Source organism: Megachile rotundata, chromosome 7, assembly GCF_050947335.1.
Source record: "Megachile rotundata isolate GNS110a chromosome 7, iyMegRotu1, whole genome shotgun sequence".
Lineage (NCBI taxonomy): Eukaryota > Metazoa > Arthropoda > Insecta > Hymenoptera > Megachilidae > Megachile > Megachile rotundata.
The window spans coordinates 16,624,623-16,639,342 of record NC_134989.1 but is presented as its reverse complement, the minus strand read 5'-3'; the positions used below and the strand labels follow the sequence as shown (position 1 = coordinate 16,639,342).

The following is a 14,720-nucleotide window of genomic DNA, read 5'->3' as shown; positions in this document are numbered from 1 at the left end:
TCTTGGCTCGAAACGATGGTCGCGGCGGCGTACGCGCACGAGGATACCGGTTCCAGCTCGACAATGGAAAATCGCCCATTCACCGAACGCATTTGGCGAGCCGAGCAACGGTACGAGACCGTAAAGACCCGATTCACTGTTTGCAGCGGCTTCCGCTATTCTCGTATACGGTCGCGCGGCTCGCCGTCTTTTCCCCTTACCAAATCGAATTCGCGCGATTTCAGCGACAGGTCGATTCGTCTCGTTCTGCGAGGAAGCGCCTTCCAGTCGACTCGCGTTCACCCGTTAACGGGTTAAATCGGGCCGGTCAGTCGGCAGCAGGTGCATACCGCTCGTCCCGTTTTCTTCGTACGCTCGAGAATACGCGCGCGCGTATCGCGTTTCAGCCAACGATAAACGCTTCGTGCTTCGTACACCGGATCGCGGACCGAGTTAATTAACGTTCTCGGTATCCTCTTTCATCCTTGATTCCCTCTTTCTCGACCGAAGAAGCGAGCGGTTGGAACACGTAAGCTGAAATATTTCGACGGATTTTCGACGTCGAGTCGAACGCCCGCACGAAACTCTCGAAACGCGGTTCAAACGAAGGGGTCAATTCTAATTAGCCGTTCCACTTTGCACGCTTCCGTTTATCGTTGCTCGAGCAGCAACGCGGACGAGCGATCTATTCGTGGCTCGTCGGTAGCTGGAAATAACCCGATGTCTCGTATCTCGTTGACAGAATGAAGAGATGATCGCGAGCCTACCGATACACGGTGGAGGCGGCGGCGGCGGCAGTGGAGGGCCAAGCAACCGCGTGGGTCGTGGATTGGCCCTTCACAGGTCCAATTCCAGCCTGGAGCTTCCTCACAGCCCGGACCCCGGTTCTCGAGTGCCAGAGACTCCCCTGAGAAGGGAGTATGGATCTCACGGTAGGTATCGCCTGGGCCATCGAAGACGAGGGTTCTTTAGAAAAAGAAACAGGGAAACGGAGCGTTTGCTTTCGGTCATAGGAAGCATCGACGTGGTGGCTGCTCAATCGGTAACTGTCGGCGAGAACTTGTTCGCGATGCTTCAGGACCTGAGGCCGTCGTCGGATCAGCGAAATTCGGTCGGCGTGGATTACTTGAGGCGCGTCCCGGACGGGCAGACGGTCGACGCGGACGAGGTTTGCGGACCAACCGGAGGCTCCAGTCCCAAGCTGCGACTGAAACTGAACAGACTGTGGGGCGCGAAACCGCCACGGGCCATGGAGGAGAGCTGCGGCAGCCCCGTGCTGTCGGCCGACGTCGAGGAGAGGCACAGAAGACGAGCGTTCGCTCACTACGATTGCCAATCTCTCACGGCGAATCTCGGCTACGCGGCCAAACTGAGGGGCATTCTGTTGGCCAGGAGAAGAAACACCGCGACCGGAGCGTCCGCCGCGAGCTCGTTCAGAGCTTCCACCCCCGACGAGACGCCCGAGGAAGACGTCGGCGACGGAAAAGGTATCACTGCCTCGTAGTCGCTGACTCGTTCGTTTTGGCCCGTCGATCACCGATTCGAGCCCGTTCTTCTTAGGTAACGACCTGTTAGAGTCGTGTCCTTTCTTCCGAAACGAAACCGGAGGCGAAGGGGAACGGGAAGTGGGTCTGACTCGGTGCTCCCAAGGCAACGGAGTTCACAGACCGTTCCTGGCATACGGCGTCGCGGTTTTGGAGCCTGCACCGGGAGAGACCACCTGGAAGTACGCTTGTCCGCTCCAGAAACGACCGCTTCCGATCGAGAGCGTCGACGAAGGCGCGCACTATTACAGGAGATACTTTCTTGGTAAACGACGCTCCGCGAACCCCGTAGGGTCGAAGCGACGGACCGTTTTTATATCCGTTTCGTCGATGTTTCAGGCCGGGAACACCAAAACTGGTTCGGCATGGACGAGCAATTAGGTCCGGTCGCCATCAGTATTCGAAAAGACGCGAATCAATACAGGATAATAGTTCGCACTTCGGAACTGTTGACTCTGCGCGGTTCGGTGCCGGAAGAAGCTCTAGGAATAAGGCCTCAGGGCAGACTGCCGACCAGAGAATTGTTGGAACTGGTGGCGCCAGAGGTGCAATTAGGCTGTCTCAGGTTGGGCACGTCCGCGGCCGAAGAGGCTCTGGCTAGACTGGACGAGCAGGGACTATCCAATAGGTACAAGGTCGGCGTTCTCTACTGCAGATCCGGCCAAAGAACCGAGGAAGAGATGTACAACAATCAACACGCCGGTCCGGCTTTCCTCGAGTTCCTCGACGCTATCGGTAAGACAATCGTGAACGATCGGTTTTGAATTGCAAGAAGGACCGATGACGTGAACGTATTTCGCGACAGGCCAAAGAATAAGACTGCGAGGATTCGAGGGCTACAAGGCTGGTCTGGACACGAGAACCGATTCGACGGGCACTCACGCGGTCGCAGCGACGCATCGAGGAGCGGAAGTAACGTTTCACGTGTCCACGATGCTACCCTTCACACCGAACAACCGACAACAGCTGCTCAGGAAAAGGCACATCGGAAACGACATAGTCACGGTAGTTTTTCAGGTACGCAAACGCGACACGATTTACGGTTCTTTGCCCGATCGATTCGCAGCGTGAAACGACGGATTTCGCGTTTCGTCTATTTTCTAAAGATTTATTCGCGTCCGATGTGCAGGAGCCCGGCGCGTTACCCTTCAGTCCGCGGCGGATACGTTCGCAATTTCAACACGTGTTCATCGTGGTCAGAGCGATTGATCCTTGTTCCGACAATACTCGATACAGCGTGGCCGTGTCCAGGAGCAAAGAAGTGCCCGTTTTCGGACCACCTGTTCCGCCGGGTGCCATATTCGCCAAGGGCAAAGCTTTCGCCGAGTTTATATTGGCCAAAGTGATCAATGCCGAAAACGCTGCTCACAGGTACCGTGCGAACAAATTTTATTCCTCCAAGTTCGATGCGCAAAGAGAATATCTAGCGAAGCTCTCTTTCGTCTTCGTCATTGTCGTTGTAGATCAGAGAAATTTGCAACGATGGCAACCAGGACCAGGCAAGAATACTTGAAAGATCTCGCCACGAATTACTCGTCCACCACGGTCGTGGATACGGGGCAGAAGTTTTGTAAGTCACCGTCGATCTCTTAGAACGTTTATCCCGCAAATAGGTTGACCATGTTTCTCGACGATGTCTGTTCGAACAGCGATGCTGCCGTTTAGCAGCAAAAAGAAGACGGCCGTACGTCCAAGATTGTCTTGCGACGCTTCGCAGCGCGGCGCGATATGCTGGCAAGTGATACTGGAGGACAGCAATCAAAACACCGACTGTTACCTTGGAATCAGCATAGACACGGTCGTTTTGATCGAGGAACATTCCAGACAGATCGTTTTTGTTACTCCGTGCGCGAGCGTGCTGGGATGGCACGCCCAAACGAACAGGTGCTCCACCGCTCCCTAAACGTCCTACGTTCTCTCGAAACTCGAATCGCGACGCCCTAATTCGTTCTGTTACAGTCTGAGACTCTACTACCATCAAGGAGAATGCATCACGATTCACGTGCGCGGCGATTACGGAGACAGAGACGAACTGATGGAAATAGTTGCTCGGCTAAGAGCGGTGACTCAAGGCGCGCCTGCGACGGAATTCTCTTTGAAGCGAAACAGCTTGGGACAATTAGGTTTCCACGTGCAACCGGACGGATTGGTGACACAGGTCGAAAGTATGGGACTTTCCTGGCAAGCGGGATTAAGGCAAGGCTCTAGGCTGGTCGAAATTTGCAAAGTAGCCGTATCCACTTTGAGTCACGATCAGATGGTTGATCTGTTGAAAACGAGCGCGCAAGTCACCGTCACCGTCATACCGCCCAATAACGACGGTAATCCTAGGAGGTAACGCGACCCTACCTTACACCGCGTTTTACCTTTTCGAATTCCTCTTTTACCTTTTTCGTTCGTTTATTCGTTACGCAGAGGCTGTACGCTGCAAAACTGCCAGTATTTATCGAACAACTACGAGGGAGACTACGAGAACGTAACCAGTCCCGATAATACTCCGACTCAGCAAACGGCCATGTCCCACCAAAGGAGATACGAACGATCTTTCAGTCCACCGAGATCGAGCAACAGTTCCGGCTACGGAACCGGATCTAGTTCCAGGTCGTTCAACGATCCACGCTTTCCCATGGAGGGCACGATGACCAGCAGCAGCAGCGGACACAGCAGCACCGACGATCGCTGGTAAGTAAACGTTTCGAACGAGGACTCTGTTCTCGTCTTAATGTCACGAACAAGATCTTTTCTGTTCAGGTACGAACTGTTGGAACCGCAAGATCAAGAAAACGGACATCGAACAGACGGCACTCCGCCACCGCCTCTTCCGGCCAGGCAGTCCTACCAAGTGGTCACTCCCAAATCGTCTCAGAAAAAGGACAAGGAGTCCCACTACGCGACCAGCAAACAATTCGCGGACAATTCGAAACATCACGGTCACGATCATTACGCGAAGGAGAGTAATTACGTGTCCTCGAAAGCGATACAGGAGAATTATCAGAGGCAACTGGAAAACGCTCATCGAAACCAGGAGCACGTCGCGTCCAACTACGTGAAGCTTCAAAAGGAGAAGTACGAGACGAAGCAGGAAAACTTGTACGCGTCTCAGAGGGAGCTTCACAAAAACGATATGCATCATGTTGGTCATCAGAAACTGAACGCGTCTAATTCCTTGCCGTTGGCACAAAACGCGACCTACAGCCTTCCAAAGTCTAACAGCAACAACAACCTCGGTAGGTGCAACGAGTACGAGCAACCAAAGTTCGAATACGAAGGAAAGCCGGACAGGAGCTCGAAATACGAAGTGCAGGACGAAAAGATCATGGACAGCAGAGCGGCTAACAAGTACGAACAAGACGTTCGAGTGCACGATAAGCGGACAGCGAATTACGAGTATCCGGAAGAGGTGTACGAGAGAAGAAACAGCAAGTACGAGATGGAAATCGCGAAATACGAGATGGAGTGTCAACACGGAATTAACGAAAGGAAACATAACGTCGACAACGGCGAGCAAACACGCGAATCCGTTCGGTACGAATTACCGCACGAGTTCAAAGTCGGTGAAAAGGTTACTTGCTTAAAGACGACCATGTCCGAGAGGCCGGTGCCTCACAAGATCAACGTCGAGTATCGGCAGACGAAAGATTTTACCGCCAGTCTGCCGCCAGAGGTGAGAATTCCGGACGTGAATGAAGCGACCACGCTACCGAGCGAGGACGAACTATCGAACGGTTCCGGAAGCGTGTCGCCTCGATTGAGAAGAGCGGGCAAACATCGCGGTGGAAATCTTACTCCGTCGAGCGGAAGCTCGAGGAATCAGAGTCCCAGACCGAAACCGGGCGTTCGTAATTCTCACAGGAATTCCGCGAATCTAACCTCCAGCACTCTTCAAGAGGATCTCATGAAGCTGATCAATCCCGACTACATCACGGACGACGGTCAATTGAACAACAACGCGACCGGCAACATGATGATCACTCAAAATCCCAACAAGATCAACAACAATATGCTCGAGATTCAAAACAGATGCAGATCGAGGGAAAATTTGTGCGGCGGCAACGGTAACGCGCTCACCGTTTTGCCGGCCAGCAGACAAGAAAACGGAAACGGTGGATCGGAAGTGATACTCACGATGGCCAGGCCGGCCACCGTCATTTCCAACGCGAGCACCGCGTCCAGTCCCGCGCCGAGCGAGAACAAATTATCCAAGGAAGAAAGGTAACGAACGATAGATAGAATCGATCGTCGACTTTTAGTATCGTACAACGCACTGCAGTTTGCCACGCGCTCTGTTTAGATTATCGCCGCGCGTTACCAAACCTCCTCATTCGATTTCCAAAGCATCGACCAACCTGACGTCTATCAAAGACGCGAAAAACCACGGTGACACGGACGTGGACTGTTGGCAAAATCATCACGTGGACGCTAGATCGAAACAGCATGCCCAAGACTGGTCCGACGACAGACTAATCGATGGCTGCAATACCATCGCGTAAGTTTCCAACTAACGTTTGGCAAAATCGTCGAACGCGTTCGCGACACCGCGTTTTCGAAAGATCACTTATTCTCGGTAGGATTACGTAGCAATCGACGGTCTATCTGTTACTCCGACCCGAAGACCCGCGACGCGTTCTGAACGATTTTTTCTTTGTTTCAGAAATTCCGTTTCGGATCTACAGTCTCACCTGTCCACGCTGGAGTTGAGAATAGCCAGAGAAACTCGTAGGAGGCTATCCCTGGAAGACGAGGTACGCCGTCTGCGAGACGAGAATCGTCGTCTACAGGACGAAAGTCACGCTGCCGCGCAACAGATTCGACAATTCACCGAATGGTATTTCCAAACGATAGATCACCAATGAGCACATCGTAAACGATTCGAAATGCGGTTCGTGATCGCTTATTCGATCGTTCCGTACGAGCAGTATTAATTACCCGTTTCCTCGAGAGATTAATGCACGAATCAAAGATAATTTAAAGAGATCGAGCGCACGATTCCGATGCGCGATATTTTGTATTATAGACGCTTTGTATTAGATAGAAGTTGTAACGATATCGCGTAAGTTACCATCGTGACACGTTCCGTGCACAAGTTGACGGCGATTCGTGTGTAAGTTCGAGAAAAAGAATATACGTAGATGATAGTAACCGAGTAAATTGTTCATTCGAGGAAACATTGTTTCGTTAACGACGCGACTACGTCTCACTTTGAAACGACCAAATATTGCTAGTTGTTTAAGGATCACTTTACTTCGTCCGTAATTTATTACGTTTTTTTGTATAATTCATCAGGGTATCGCTGAACGAAACGCGAAGGATATTAACTCCTCGAGGCTTTCGTTCGTCCGTTGCAATAAACGATCGATTTCCTCTTGTAAGATATCCGCGCGTTGTCCATCGAACACTGTACGTCGATAAGAGACGACAATAAATGGAAACAAAAAAAAACATGCACATCTGAAACTAAACGTTTACATTTTATTCGAGCCGATAAACCAAAAAAGCGATTTCAATGGATTCGTTGGGTGGGTATCGTCGAAATGATATCGTGCCATCGATTAGAATAAAATAGTTTATTATAATCCACAGAAAAAAACAAGACATTCTCGTGACGCCTGAAAACTCACTATTCTGCATCGATTAACAATAGCGTTTAGCTGCGATTACGCTCTTTCCTGATCGAGACCAACGGAAACCCACATTCGCGTATCATGTCAGATCGTCGAGGTGAGCAATACCAGAGTATTTGACCATGTAATCTACGGTAAAATTCTTTTACGATAATTTGCTCTTTAAATAGTAATGTAACAGATTTTTGTCTTCATGTATATATATATCTATAAGTGTGTATATATATATATATGTATATGCATATGTATATACGCATAATCGGAATACCCGTGTCAACGGAGAAAACTTAAGATCGCTCTCACGTAATACTCTACCACCACGTAAAGGTGCAACAATCATCGCACGACGAAGCGACGAATCGTAACCCGGTTCGATGTGATCCGTGGCCAACGTCGTGAATCCTTCGTCCCGTTTACGAAGTTTCTACGATCCGGTGATACTGCGTGCACGCGTACTTTGCTTAACCCTCGAACTGGGACAGGTCATCGTGGATATTTTAACTTTCATAATGTTTCGTGTTATAAATTATTATTCGAGTCTACCGTCAAAGATCCGACTACCTCTGTTAATTCGTCCGAAGGTTAATAATCAATAAATACGAGCAAAATATTGCCTCGAATCGAAATACGTCGATATTCCGTTTAACGCGCTTCGTACCATAGACTCCGTCTAAATAAATATAAATTAAAGGCACCGATCCTGAACGGTTGAGATTTGAGCGCGAAACTAACCGGAACGAAGGCAAAAGGAAGTTAAAATTTTTAAGATCTAAACCTGTCACGAATTTCACGAAACGTGTTTCGTATTTCTTCTTCCGCTAAAAATCAATCGCAGAATTTATCTTGAACTTTGCGGATTTGAAACCGAAAAAATGACGCGTCCATAAAGAGGCCAACGGAGGAACGGACGCGTGACGCGATTATTTTGCTCGTTGTCCGCGACGTAGTATCACCGGGATCGAAATATTCGTTCGATTATTATTTTCACCAGTTTTGTTCGCATCTTAAGTACATCGAGAAGGTATGCGTGGCAAATGTAATCAGCTCAACGCGTTCGTACGTTTCAACTTGGTTTTTATTCTATTAGCGTCCTCTCGTTGCGCGTCTAACGAAATACATGTATGCCCTGTGTGCGAGTAGATCATTTTCGGAAAGATTCTCTTGCGCATCGTCGACGACGAGAAACTGCCCGGATCTTTCGTATCGACCAATGCTTCTCTTTTTTTTCATTTTATCATTTTTTTAACGAGCTAATTTAATCCTTACAACCTTAACTAGGAATTTCGCGTATCACGCTACTTGAACGTTTAAACGAGAACTTCCCCTCGCACGAGTACGCCGGGGAGAAGCGCGAGCACCGAGCACTGGAAGTTACGCGCGGAGTTTCTCGTTTTCGACGCGGAATCCGCGGAAAATTCGCACGAGTGTTTGCGGTGGGTACCGCGAGGAAAACCAGCGATAGGACGCGGCGGAATAGTAGAGCGACGAGGCGTCCTCGACGTTATGGCACGAAAGGCGAAGGTATCGCTTTACCGGTGTACGCGAACAAAGCTTACGTTTCTCTCCTCTTCGCGGAGAAGCGGCTGAAAAGTTTGGCGGTAACGGAATTTTTCTTCGAGTAGCCACGACGAGTCGAAATTTCTGCTTTCTCGCGAAAACGTGCGATGTTCGGAAGAGTCGTAACGAAGAGAAGAGAACCGACGTTGCTCTCTCTCCTCCTCGTTCGAAAGCGAACTCGTCGTGGAGCTATCGTAGAATCTCTGTTGAACCGTTCGAGAACGCGTCGTTGAAACGAGAAAGAAGCAAGCGGTTAATTGCAACGAGGAGAAGAAAAACGATATCGTTCGACGATTCGTTAACGAGACGAGGCACAAAAGTTTCGAGACGCGTGGGACAAAACGGACAGGGACAGCGGAGGTTAATGCTGCGTGTGTCTACAAGCGTAACAGTGTACAAGATGTTCGATCGATTTCTCCAAACGGGAATCGAAAATCAACCGTGCGTTTAACCGGCAAACGAGTCGAACGAGGACGAGAAGACCGATGAAAAACATCGTTATACGCTTCGCGTGGGTTGATCGCCGGCACACATTTTGACCTTTCGCCTCTTTCGTGCTCGATCACTTTACCAATCCATTCCATTCTTTCCCGTTCTTCTATTCGCTGCGCAACTTTCCGAAATTCGTGATCGCGTTCACCGCTCGGAGATCGAGAAATGATCTCGGTGCCGAGCACGCTTTTGCCACGAAAATTGATTCCGAGTACGCGATCAGATCGAAACGGATATCGCGCAAACTTTGATCCCTATGAACGCTCGAATATTACGAATAATAATATATCGGAGAGTAGTACACACCTCTGCGCCGTAGCTAATACAAAAATACTGTTCTGTTGCACCATTTTCTTTTCCTACTATTCCTATTATTTTACGCATAATAATCCCTGTAGTCTTTTAAAAACGCTCCTTCATCGCTGTCAAGGGAAACGAAAGGGGAAAACGAAAAAATACTGAATACGGCATGTAAAAAAGAAAAAAACAAAGATCACGATAAGAGTTATCATTTTTCTCCCTTTTTCTCTTTAACGACAAATATTTCACAAAATTCAACGAGAACGTACAAAATCGGACGTGACCGATTCGACGACGATCTCGACGCACGATAGATCTCCGTTTATTTCGAACGAGGCGGTTCGAGCAACGGGGACACTCCGGATATTAGGAACAACGAACCGATTTGTCCCTCTAACGACGTTTCGCGATAATTTTCTGTAAAATTTCGGTAGGGTAAATGGAATTCTATCGTGGCTCGAGAAGGTGGTCGGACGGAAAAAAAGAAGAAGCAGAAAACCGTGTTTCCTGTTTGGAAAATATAGATTCGAATAGCGATTGATAAAATGTCAGCCTCTCGTACGGGTAGACGATCGTGCGAGGGCTACGTATACTCGTAAACGCGCACGTTACCCTCCTCCGTTTGCGATTTGTCTCGTAACTTTCGATGAACGCGAAGGGAAACGCGACGACGATACAATGCTCGATCGCGATATAATGCCGTAACGTGCCACGCATATCCAAGAAAGAAAAGTACCACGAGTCGAAAGCTCGGCATTTTCGCGAATATCTTTTTCCTAGATCGAATCAGTTCATGATATGCGAACGACACGGACTGACGGACTAATTACTTTATCTTTTCTTTCTCTCTCTCTCTTTCTCTCCCTCTCTCTCTCTCTCGATATTTTATGTTTTCTTTTCTTCTTTTTTTGTTCGTTTTTCTTATTTCTGTACTCGTTCAATTAATTACAATTCAGCACGGCGAACAAAAGATTTCGTCTCTTCACCGAGAGAAATCACATTGACGCGCCAAGCCATTATTTACTACGATTATTAATTATATAATTATATATATAATATATATATATGTATCATATATTCAGCATCACAGTAAGATAGCGCCCTTCATTATTTAAGTGATCGTCGATCAGCTCGGACCATTTATATTCATTCCTGTTAACAACATTCTTCTACAACAACCCGTCTAAACATCGTCGAATGATTTGATCTGGCATCGACATCGATGCAATTGTTACGTACATGATTGGAATCGTGTTCGTAAAACTGGTTCGTAAAACCAGTAACCGTTTCAAAGTCAAATAAAATCGTCGCGAAACGCTCCGCCCGATGAAAAAGAGATTGTCGCGTGAAACGCGTCTGCTACGACAGGCTCCGCCAAGTTGGTAAAATACTGACACCGGACAAAGAGAAATAAACGTGTAAAGTAAGGTGAGGCGATTAAATCGGCAACCTAATTGAAAAATAAAAGAAAGAGAAAAGAGAGAGAAACGAACGCGTATAGCTTGCAAACGAAAAACGATTAGCGGACAGTCCCCGATACACTCCATTACGCTGCGCGTTATTCCGAAAACGAGAAACTATTTTGTACGTTAGATCGTAGCAAGAAACCTCGAGGAATTTTCTACGTAACGGTACGTACAAGAACCGAGCGAAATAATGGAAACTACGCGCTTCTTTAATTAACGCTTCGAGCCTAGAAATAGGCTCGAGACACGGTTATTCGCCGGAAACCGATTGAACGAACCTTCGACTTGAACGATCCGAGTTACTCTTCGTAGCATTAGATTGTTCGCTCCGACGAACTTTCTTTCAGGGAGCTCGATTTGTACCGCGACACGATAAAGGACGTGCGAAATATTACGCGTTCGCGTATCGGTGGACCGTCTACGTTCGACCTGTTCTACTTGTAAAGTAGCAAAAGTATAGGTTTCTACAAATACGTACTTATAATTACTCTGAAAATAAATAGTTATAAAAATAAGCGAGCATTTTATGCTTAAAATACCTTAGGTAAAAACTTAATGCTTAGTTTGCACCACGTACGGAGTGGAATGTGTGGTCTCTCTTACTAGATCGTAAAAGCGTCATTCTAATAAAACGTTCAACTATCGTATAAAAAAACGTTAACGACACAACTCGTTCATTATAATTATCATCCATAGTGCTCGATAAAAAAAAAAGAAAAACACGTGAGTCAATAAATAAGAGTGCAACAAGAGATTAGAAATAGGATAAAACACGATATCGATATCGATACTCGTTGAATAAATAACTGTGCTTGAAAATCTGGCCTCCTCCTGCTCTTACGCGAACATACAATTAGGTACATCGTTCGATTCGTCTTTATGCTTTTTCATTCCACCCTCCCACCCCCGACCCTTGCCCACCCTAATATTAATAATTCACAGCACTACAGACTGTGGAAGAGAAAAAGACGTTCGAAAGAACACGCGAAACGCGAGCACTCACGATTTCGATATTTAACTTAAAATCGAGAAAATTCTTTTGTACTCTTCTACAAACTTTTCTTTCCGCGTCTACTTTACTTACTTACATCTAAGTCGCGGGAACGTACTCTGCAACGATTCGCGCGATAGTCGAGCATCCGAATCGTTGCGAACAGAGTACGCGACGCTAGACATGGTTTAAACGAAACGGCACAAAATTCATCACCATCGTCTGCTTCCCTTCGGGATTGGAACCGACGGGAAGCGTCGGTCGCAAAATTCACTCGAACAGAAAGAAACCGTGAGCGAAGACTGAGATTCCAACGATACATGGAAAACTTCCATAGACTTTTTCGGTTTCGCGCCATCGATCATTTTTTTTTTCCTATAGGAACGAATCTAGTGGCACGAATTTTCAGTACCTTACTATACCGAAACGTCGGTCAACAATTTGATACTATTCGCGACGCGTCCTCTTCGGACGCTGACTGACTCCGACATCGTCGGAACCGCGCGACTTTTTACCGATTTGTACCTGACTCTGCGCGGTTAGCTGCAACGAAATCGCGTGCGTGTTTAGTTTCTCCGCCAGCAACAGGTCTTTCAGACCCTTCATCTTTTGACTGTACAACGTTATCCTCGGCCTCTCGTTCTCGGAATCGGTCTCTACCTCGGGATCGAGGTTCTCCTGAGACGTGGAAGGCGCGGGAGGCAAAGCATCGTCCGGCGGAGCGACGAACGGTTCTCCGCCGCCTTGCAACAGATAATCTCTGTTAAGTATTTTCTCGCTGCACGCAGCCGTCAACGCTTGGATGCTGGGATGCATCGGTGCCGGGTTAGAAGGTACTTTCGACTCTAAGCTTTTGATCAGATCGCGTGCCGCGTTACCCCTTTCTTTCGTCTTACAGTAATTGTTGTTGTTGTTATTGTTCAACGCCTCTTCCGGGCTGGTCTCCCTCTTCTGCGATTTGTCCTCTTCCTGTTTCGTTTCCACGTCGTAACACTCGATAATTACCTGAGCGCGAATACTGGCATCAAACTTTGAGATCGTATTTACTAACGGTCGTGCCCATCCTATATGTAAAACGGGCGTGTTTGCTCCTTCTTCCCATTGGCAGATACCGTCGTAGAACCTTAATAAGTACGCGAAGCAACGAGGCTGTCGTAACAAGCGCTCGTCTGCTCGCACCGTGTGCGGTATCAGTTCGTTGGCTATTTCCAATAGTTCTTTGTATATCTCTCCATCGTCCCGCGAATAGTCGTATCTGTCGCGCGTTAACACACGAAGAAGGGTCATTGAACGATAAAATAACATAATTTCATTCTATGCTCTCGCGCTTGTAGTTCGTATACTCACTTTCTTAAAACGTCTGCCGCGTCTGCCCAGGACGATAACGCGTTGGCGTGCAATCCGTGCCTGTACAAGTAACCGCCTTGATAAGTGTAAGGATACACGTGAGCGTTTCCGTAATACTTTCTCGCGGAACGTATCGCTTCCTGAAAATGTCGAAATGTTAGGGATGCACGGAACGAGGAAATACGCGCAATTTTTTTTTTATTTCTAATAGTACCTGAAACAGATCTATGGCAGGTGGTCTACCAGGTGTAGGTGCAGCTTCTTCGAGATCACCTAAATTACCAAGAGCCATGGGATACTTTGCCAAGTGTCCCAAATCATATAATAACCATAATAATTCTTGCTGAAGCAATGCCACTTCTGCCGCATCTGCTGTCGCGCTTAAACTAGGATTAATAGCCGATACTATGGTGGCAACTTCCATGGCTCTGGTGCAAACAACCGCTTGTCCATTGACGTACAACCAAGATCGTGAAGCTACTCCAGGTTCAACAGGTTGACCACGTTTGTCCTCGTTTCCTTTTCCTACAGATACCAATATACAATTAAGTTCCTGTTAGCTTTGATATCTACCATTTATTACCACTTGTTTCGCTTACCATGCCACGTAACTTCTGCAGTCTCTGTCCCATCTTCTCCATAAACCACCCAGGCATGATCCTCGGACATGGCAAGGTGCACATCCTTGAATCCCAATACCTGACAACCAGCAACTACGGCAAAAGCCACCCCGAAACAATCCAATTTATTCGCTGTGAGGTAGCTATAGAGACTCTGTAAATGCGCGCGATCCTTGTAGTAGCTTCTCGTCAGAGAATTCCATATCACGTCAGAGACTTTTTTGACCAGTTCTCTGGTCGCGTATTTGGTGTCGTAAACAGTGAGATCGACCGCACCCTTGATCACGGCGTGAAATTTAGTGTAAAGCGCTTCGGCGATGTGAAACTCCACAGCCGGTAGTTTAGGCTCGTCGTAAACAGTGGTTTCCTGCGACGCAAATGTTCGATTGCAGGTTAGGGAGTTCTCCACTGCTCCGACGAGAATCGAGAGCAAAGCCAAGTCCGGTTCCGAACTATTTTCCAGTTGATTTTGGAAGATCCGCACGATCGAGGAGATGCTCTGAATAGGAAATAGAGCCTTATCCTCGTCTCGAAAACCCGCCATGTCGCGTCTGGCAGCCAGCACACACGAGATCGAGATCTTCACTCAAGCCACGAGTGTCATCCTGTTTCGCGTTTATCTTGACAGAAACCTTCGACGAATTCGCGCGATCCGTTCGACCGTTTCTTCGTTGACTAACGATACACGCTAGTCGGTGTCGATTTTATCGTTCTCGACACGAATATTTCACATTTCCACACTGTAAAATGAAACGCAATCGTGTATCAGTCAGCGGCGCGCCGCCACTAAGACCGTTTTCATT

General features: G+C 47.9%; 2 protein-coding genes across 4 annotated transcripts in view; one reads left to right on the top strand and one right to left on the bottom strand.

Moving 5' to 3' along the window:
* The window catches only part of LOC100875985 (signal-induced proliferation-associated 1-like protein 2), a 22,324-nt gene extending 15,342 nt beyond the window's left edge, over window positions 1-6,982 (top strand). For 2 of the 3 annotated variants that reach the window (XM_012292035.2, XM_003706138.3), the window contains exons 2-14: window positions 722-911; window positions 993-1,466; window positions 1,540-1,788; window positions 1,863-2,258; window positions 2,329-2,540; window positions 2,653-2,894; window positions 2,987-3,093; window positions 3,173-3,407; window positions 3,483-3,857; window positions 3,939-4,205; window positions 4,275-5,735; window positions 5,815-6,009; window positions 6,175-6,982. In XM_012292035.2, the coding sequence (XP_012147425.2) occupies window positions 731-911; window positions 993-1,466; window positions 1,540-1,788; window positions 1,863-2,258; window positions 2,329-2,540; window positions 2,653-2,894; window positions 2,987-3,093; window positions 3,173-3,407; window positions 3,483-3,857; window positions 3,939-4,205; window positions 4,275-5,735; window positions 5,815-6,009; window positions 6,175-6,376 (4,596 nt within the window). In that variant the 5' untranslated portion in view covers window positions 722-730 and the 3' untranslated portion in view covers window positions 6,377-6,982. The remainder of the gene's footprint in view (window positions 1-721; window positions 912-992; window positions 1,467-1,539; window positions 1,789-1,862; window positions 2,259-2,328; window positions 2,541-2,652; window positions 2,895-2,986; window positions 3,094-3,172; window positions 3,408-3,482; window positions 3,858-3,938; window positions 4,206-4,274; window positions 5,736-5,814; window positions 6,010-6,174) is intronic. The other variant, XM_012292036.2, reaches the window with a different exon arrangement.
* Window positions 2,650-14,720, bottom strand: Mnn1 (menin 1). The gene is made up of 4 exons (XM_076533720.1): window positions 13,897-14,720; window positions 13,512-13,822; window positions 13,298-13,437; window positions 2,650-13,205 (listed from the first exon to the last, which is right to left on the bottom strand). The coding sequence occupies exons 1-4, from the start codon at window positions 14,459-14,461 to the stop codon at window positions 12,398-12,400; spliced, it is 1,824 nt and encodes a 607-aa protein (XP_076389835.1). The 5' UTR covers window positions 14,462-14,720; the 3' UTR covers window positions 2,650-12,397.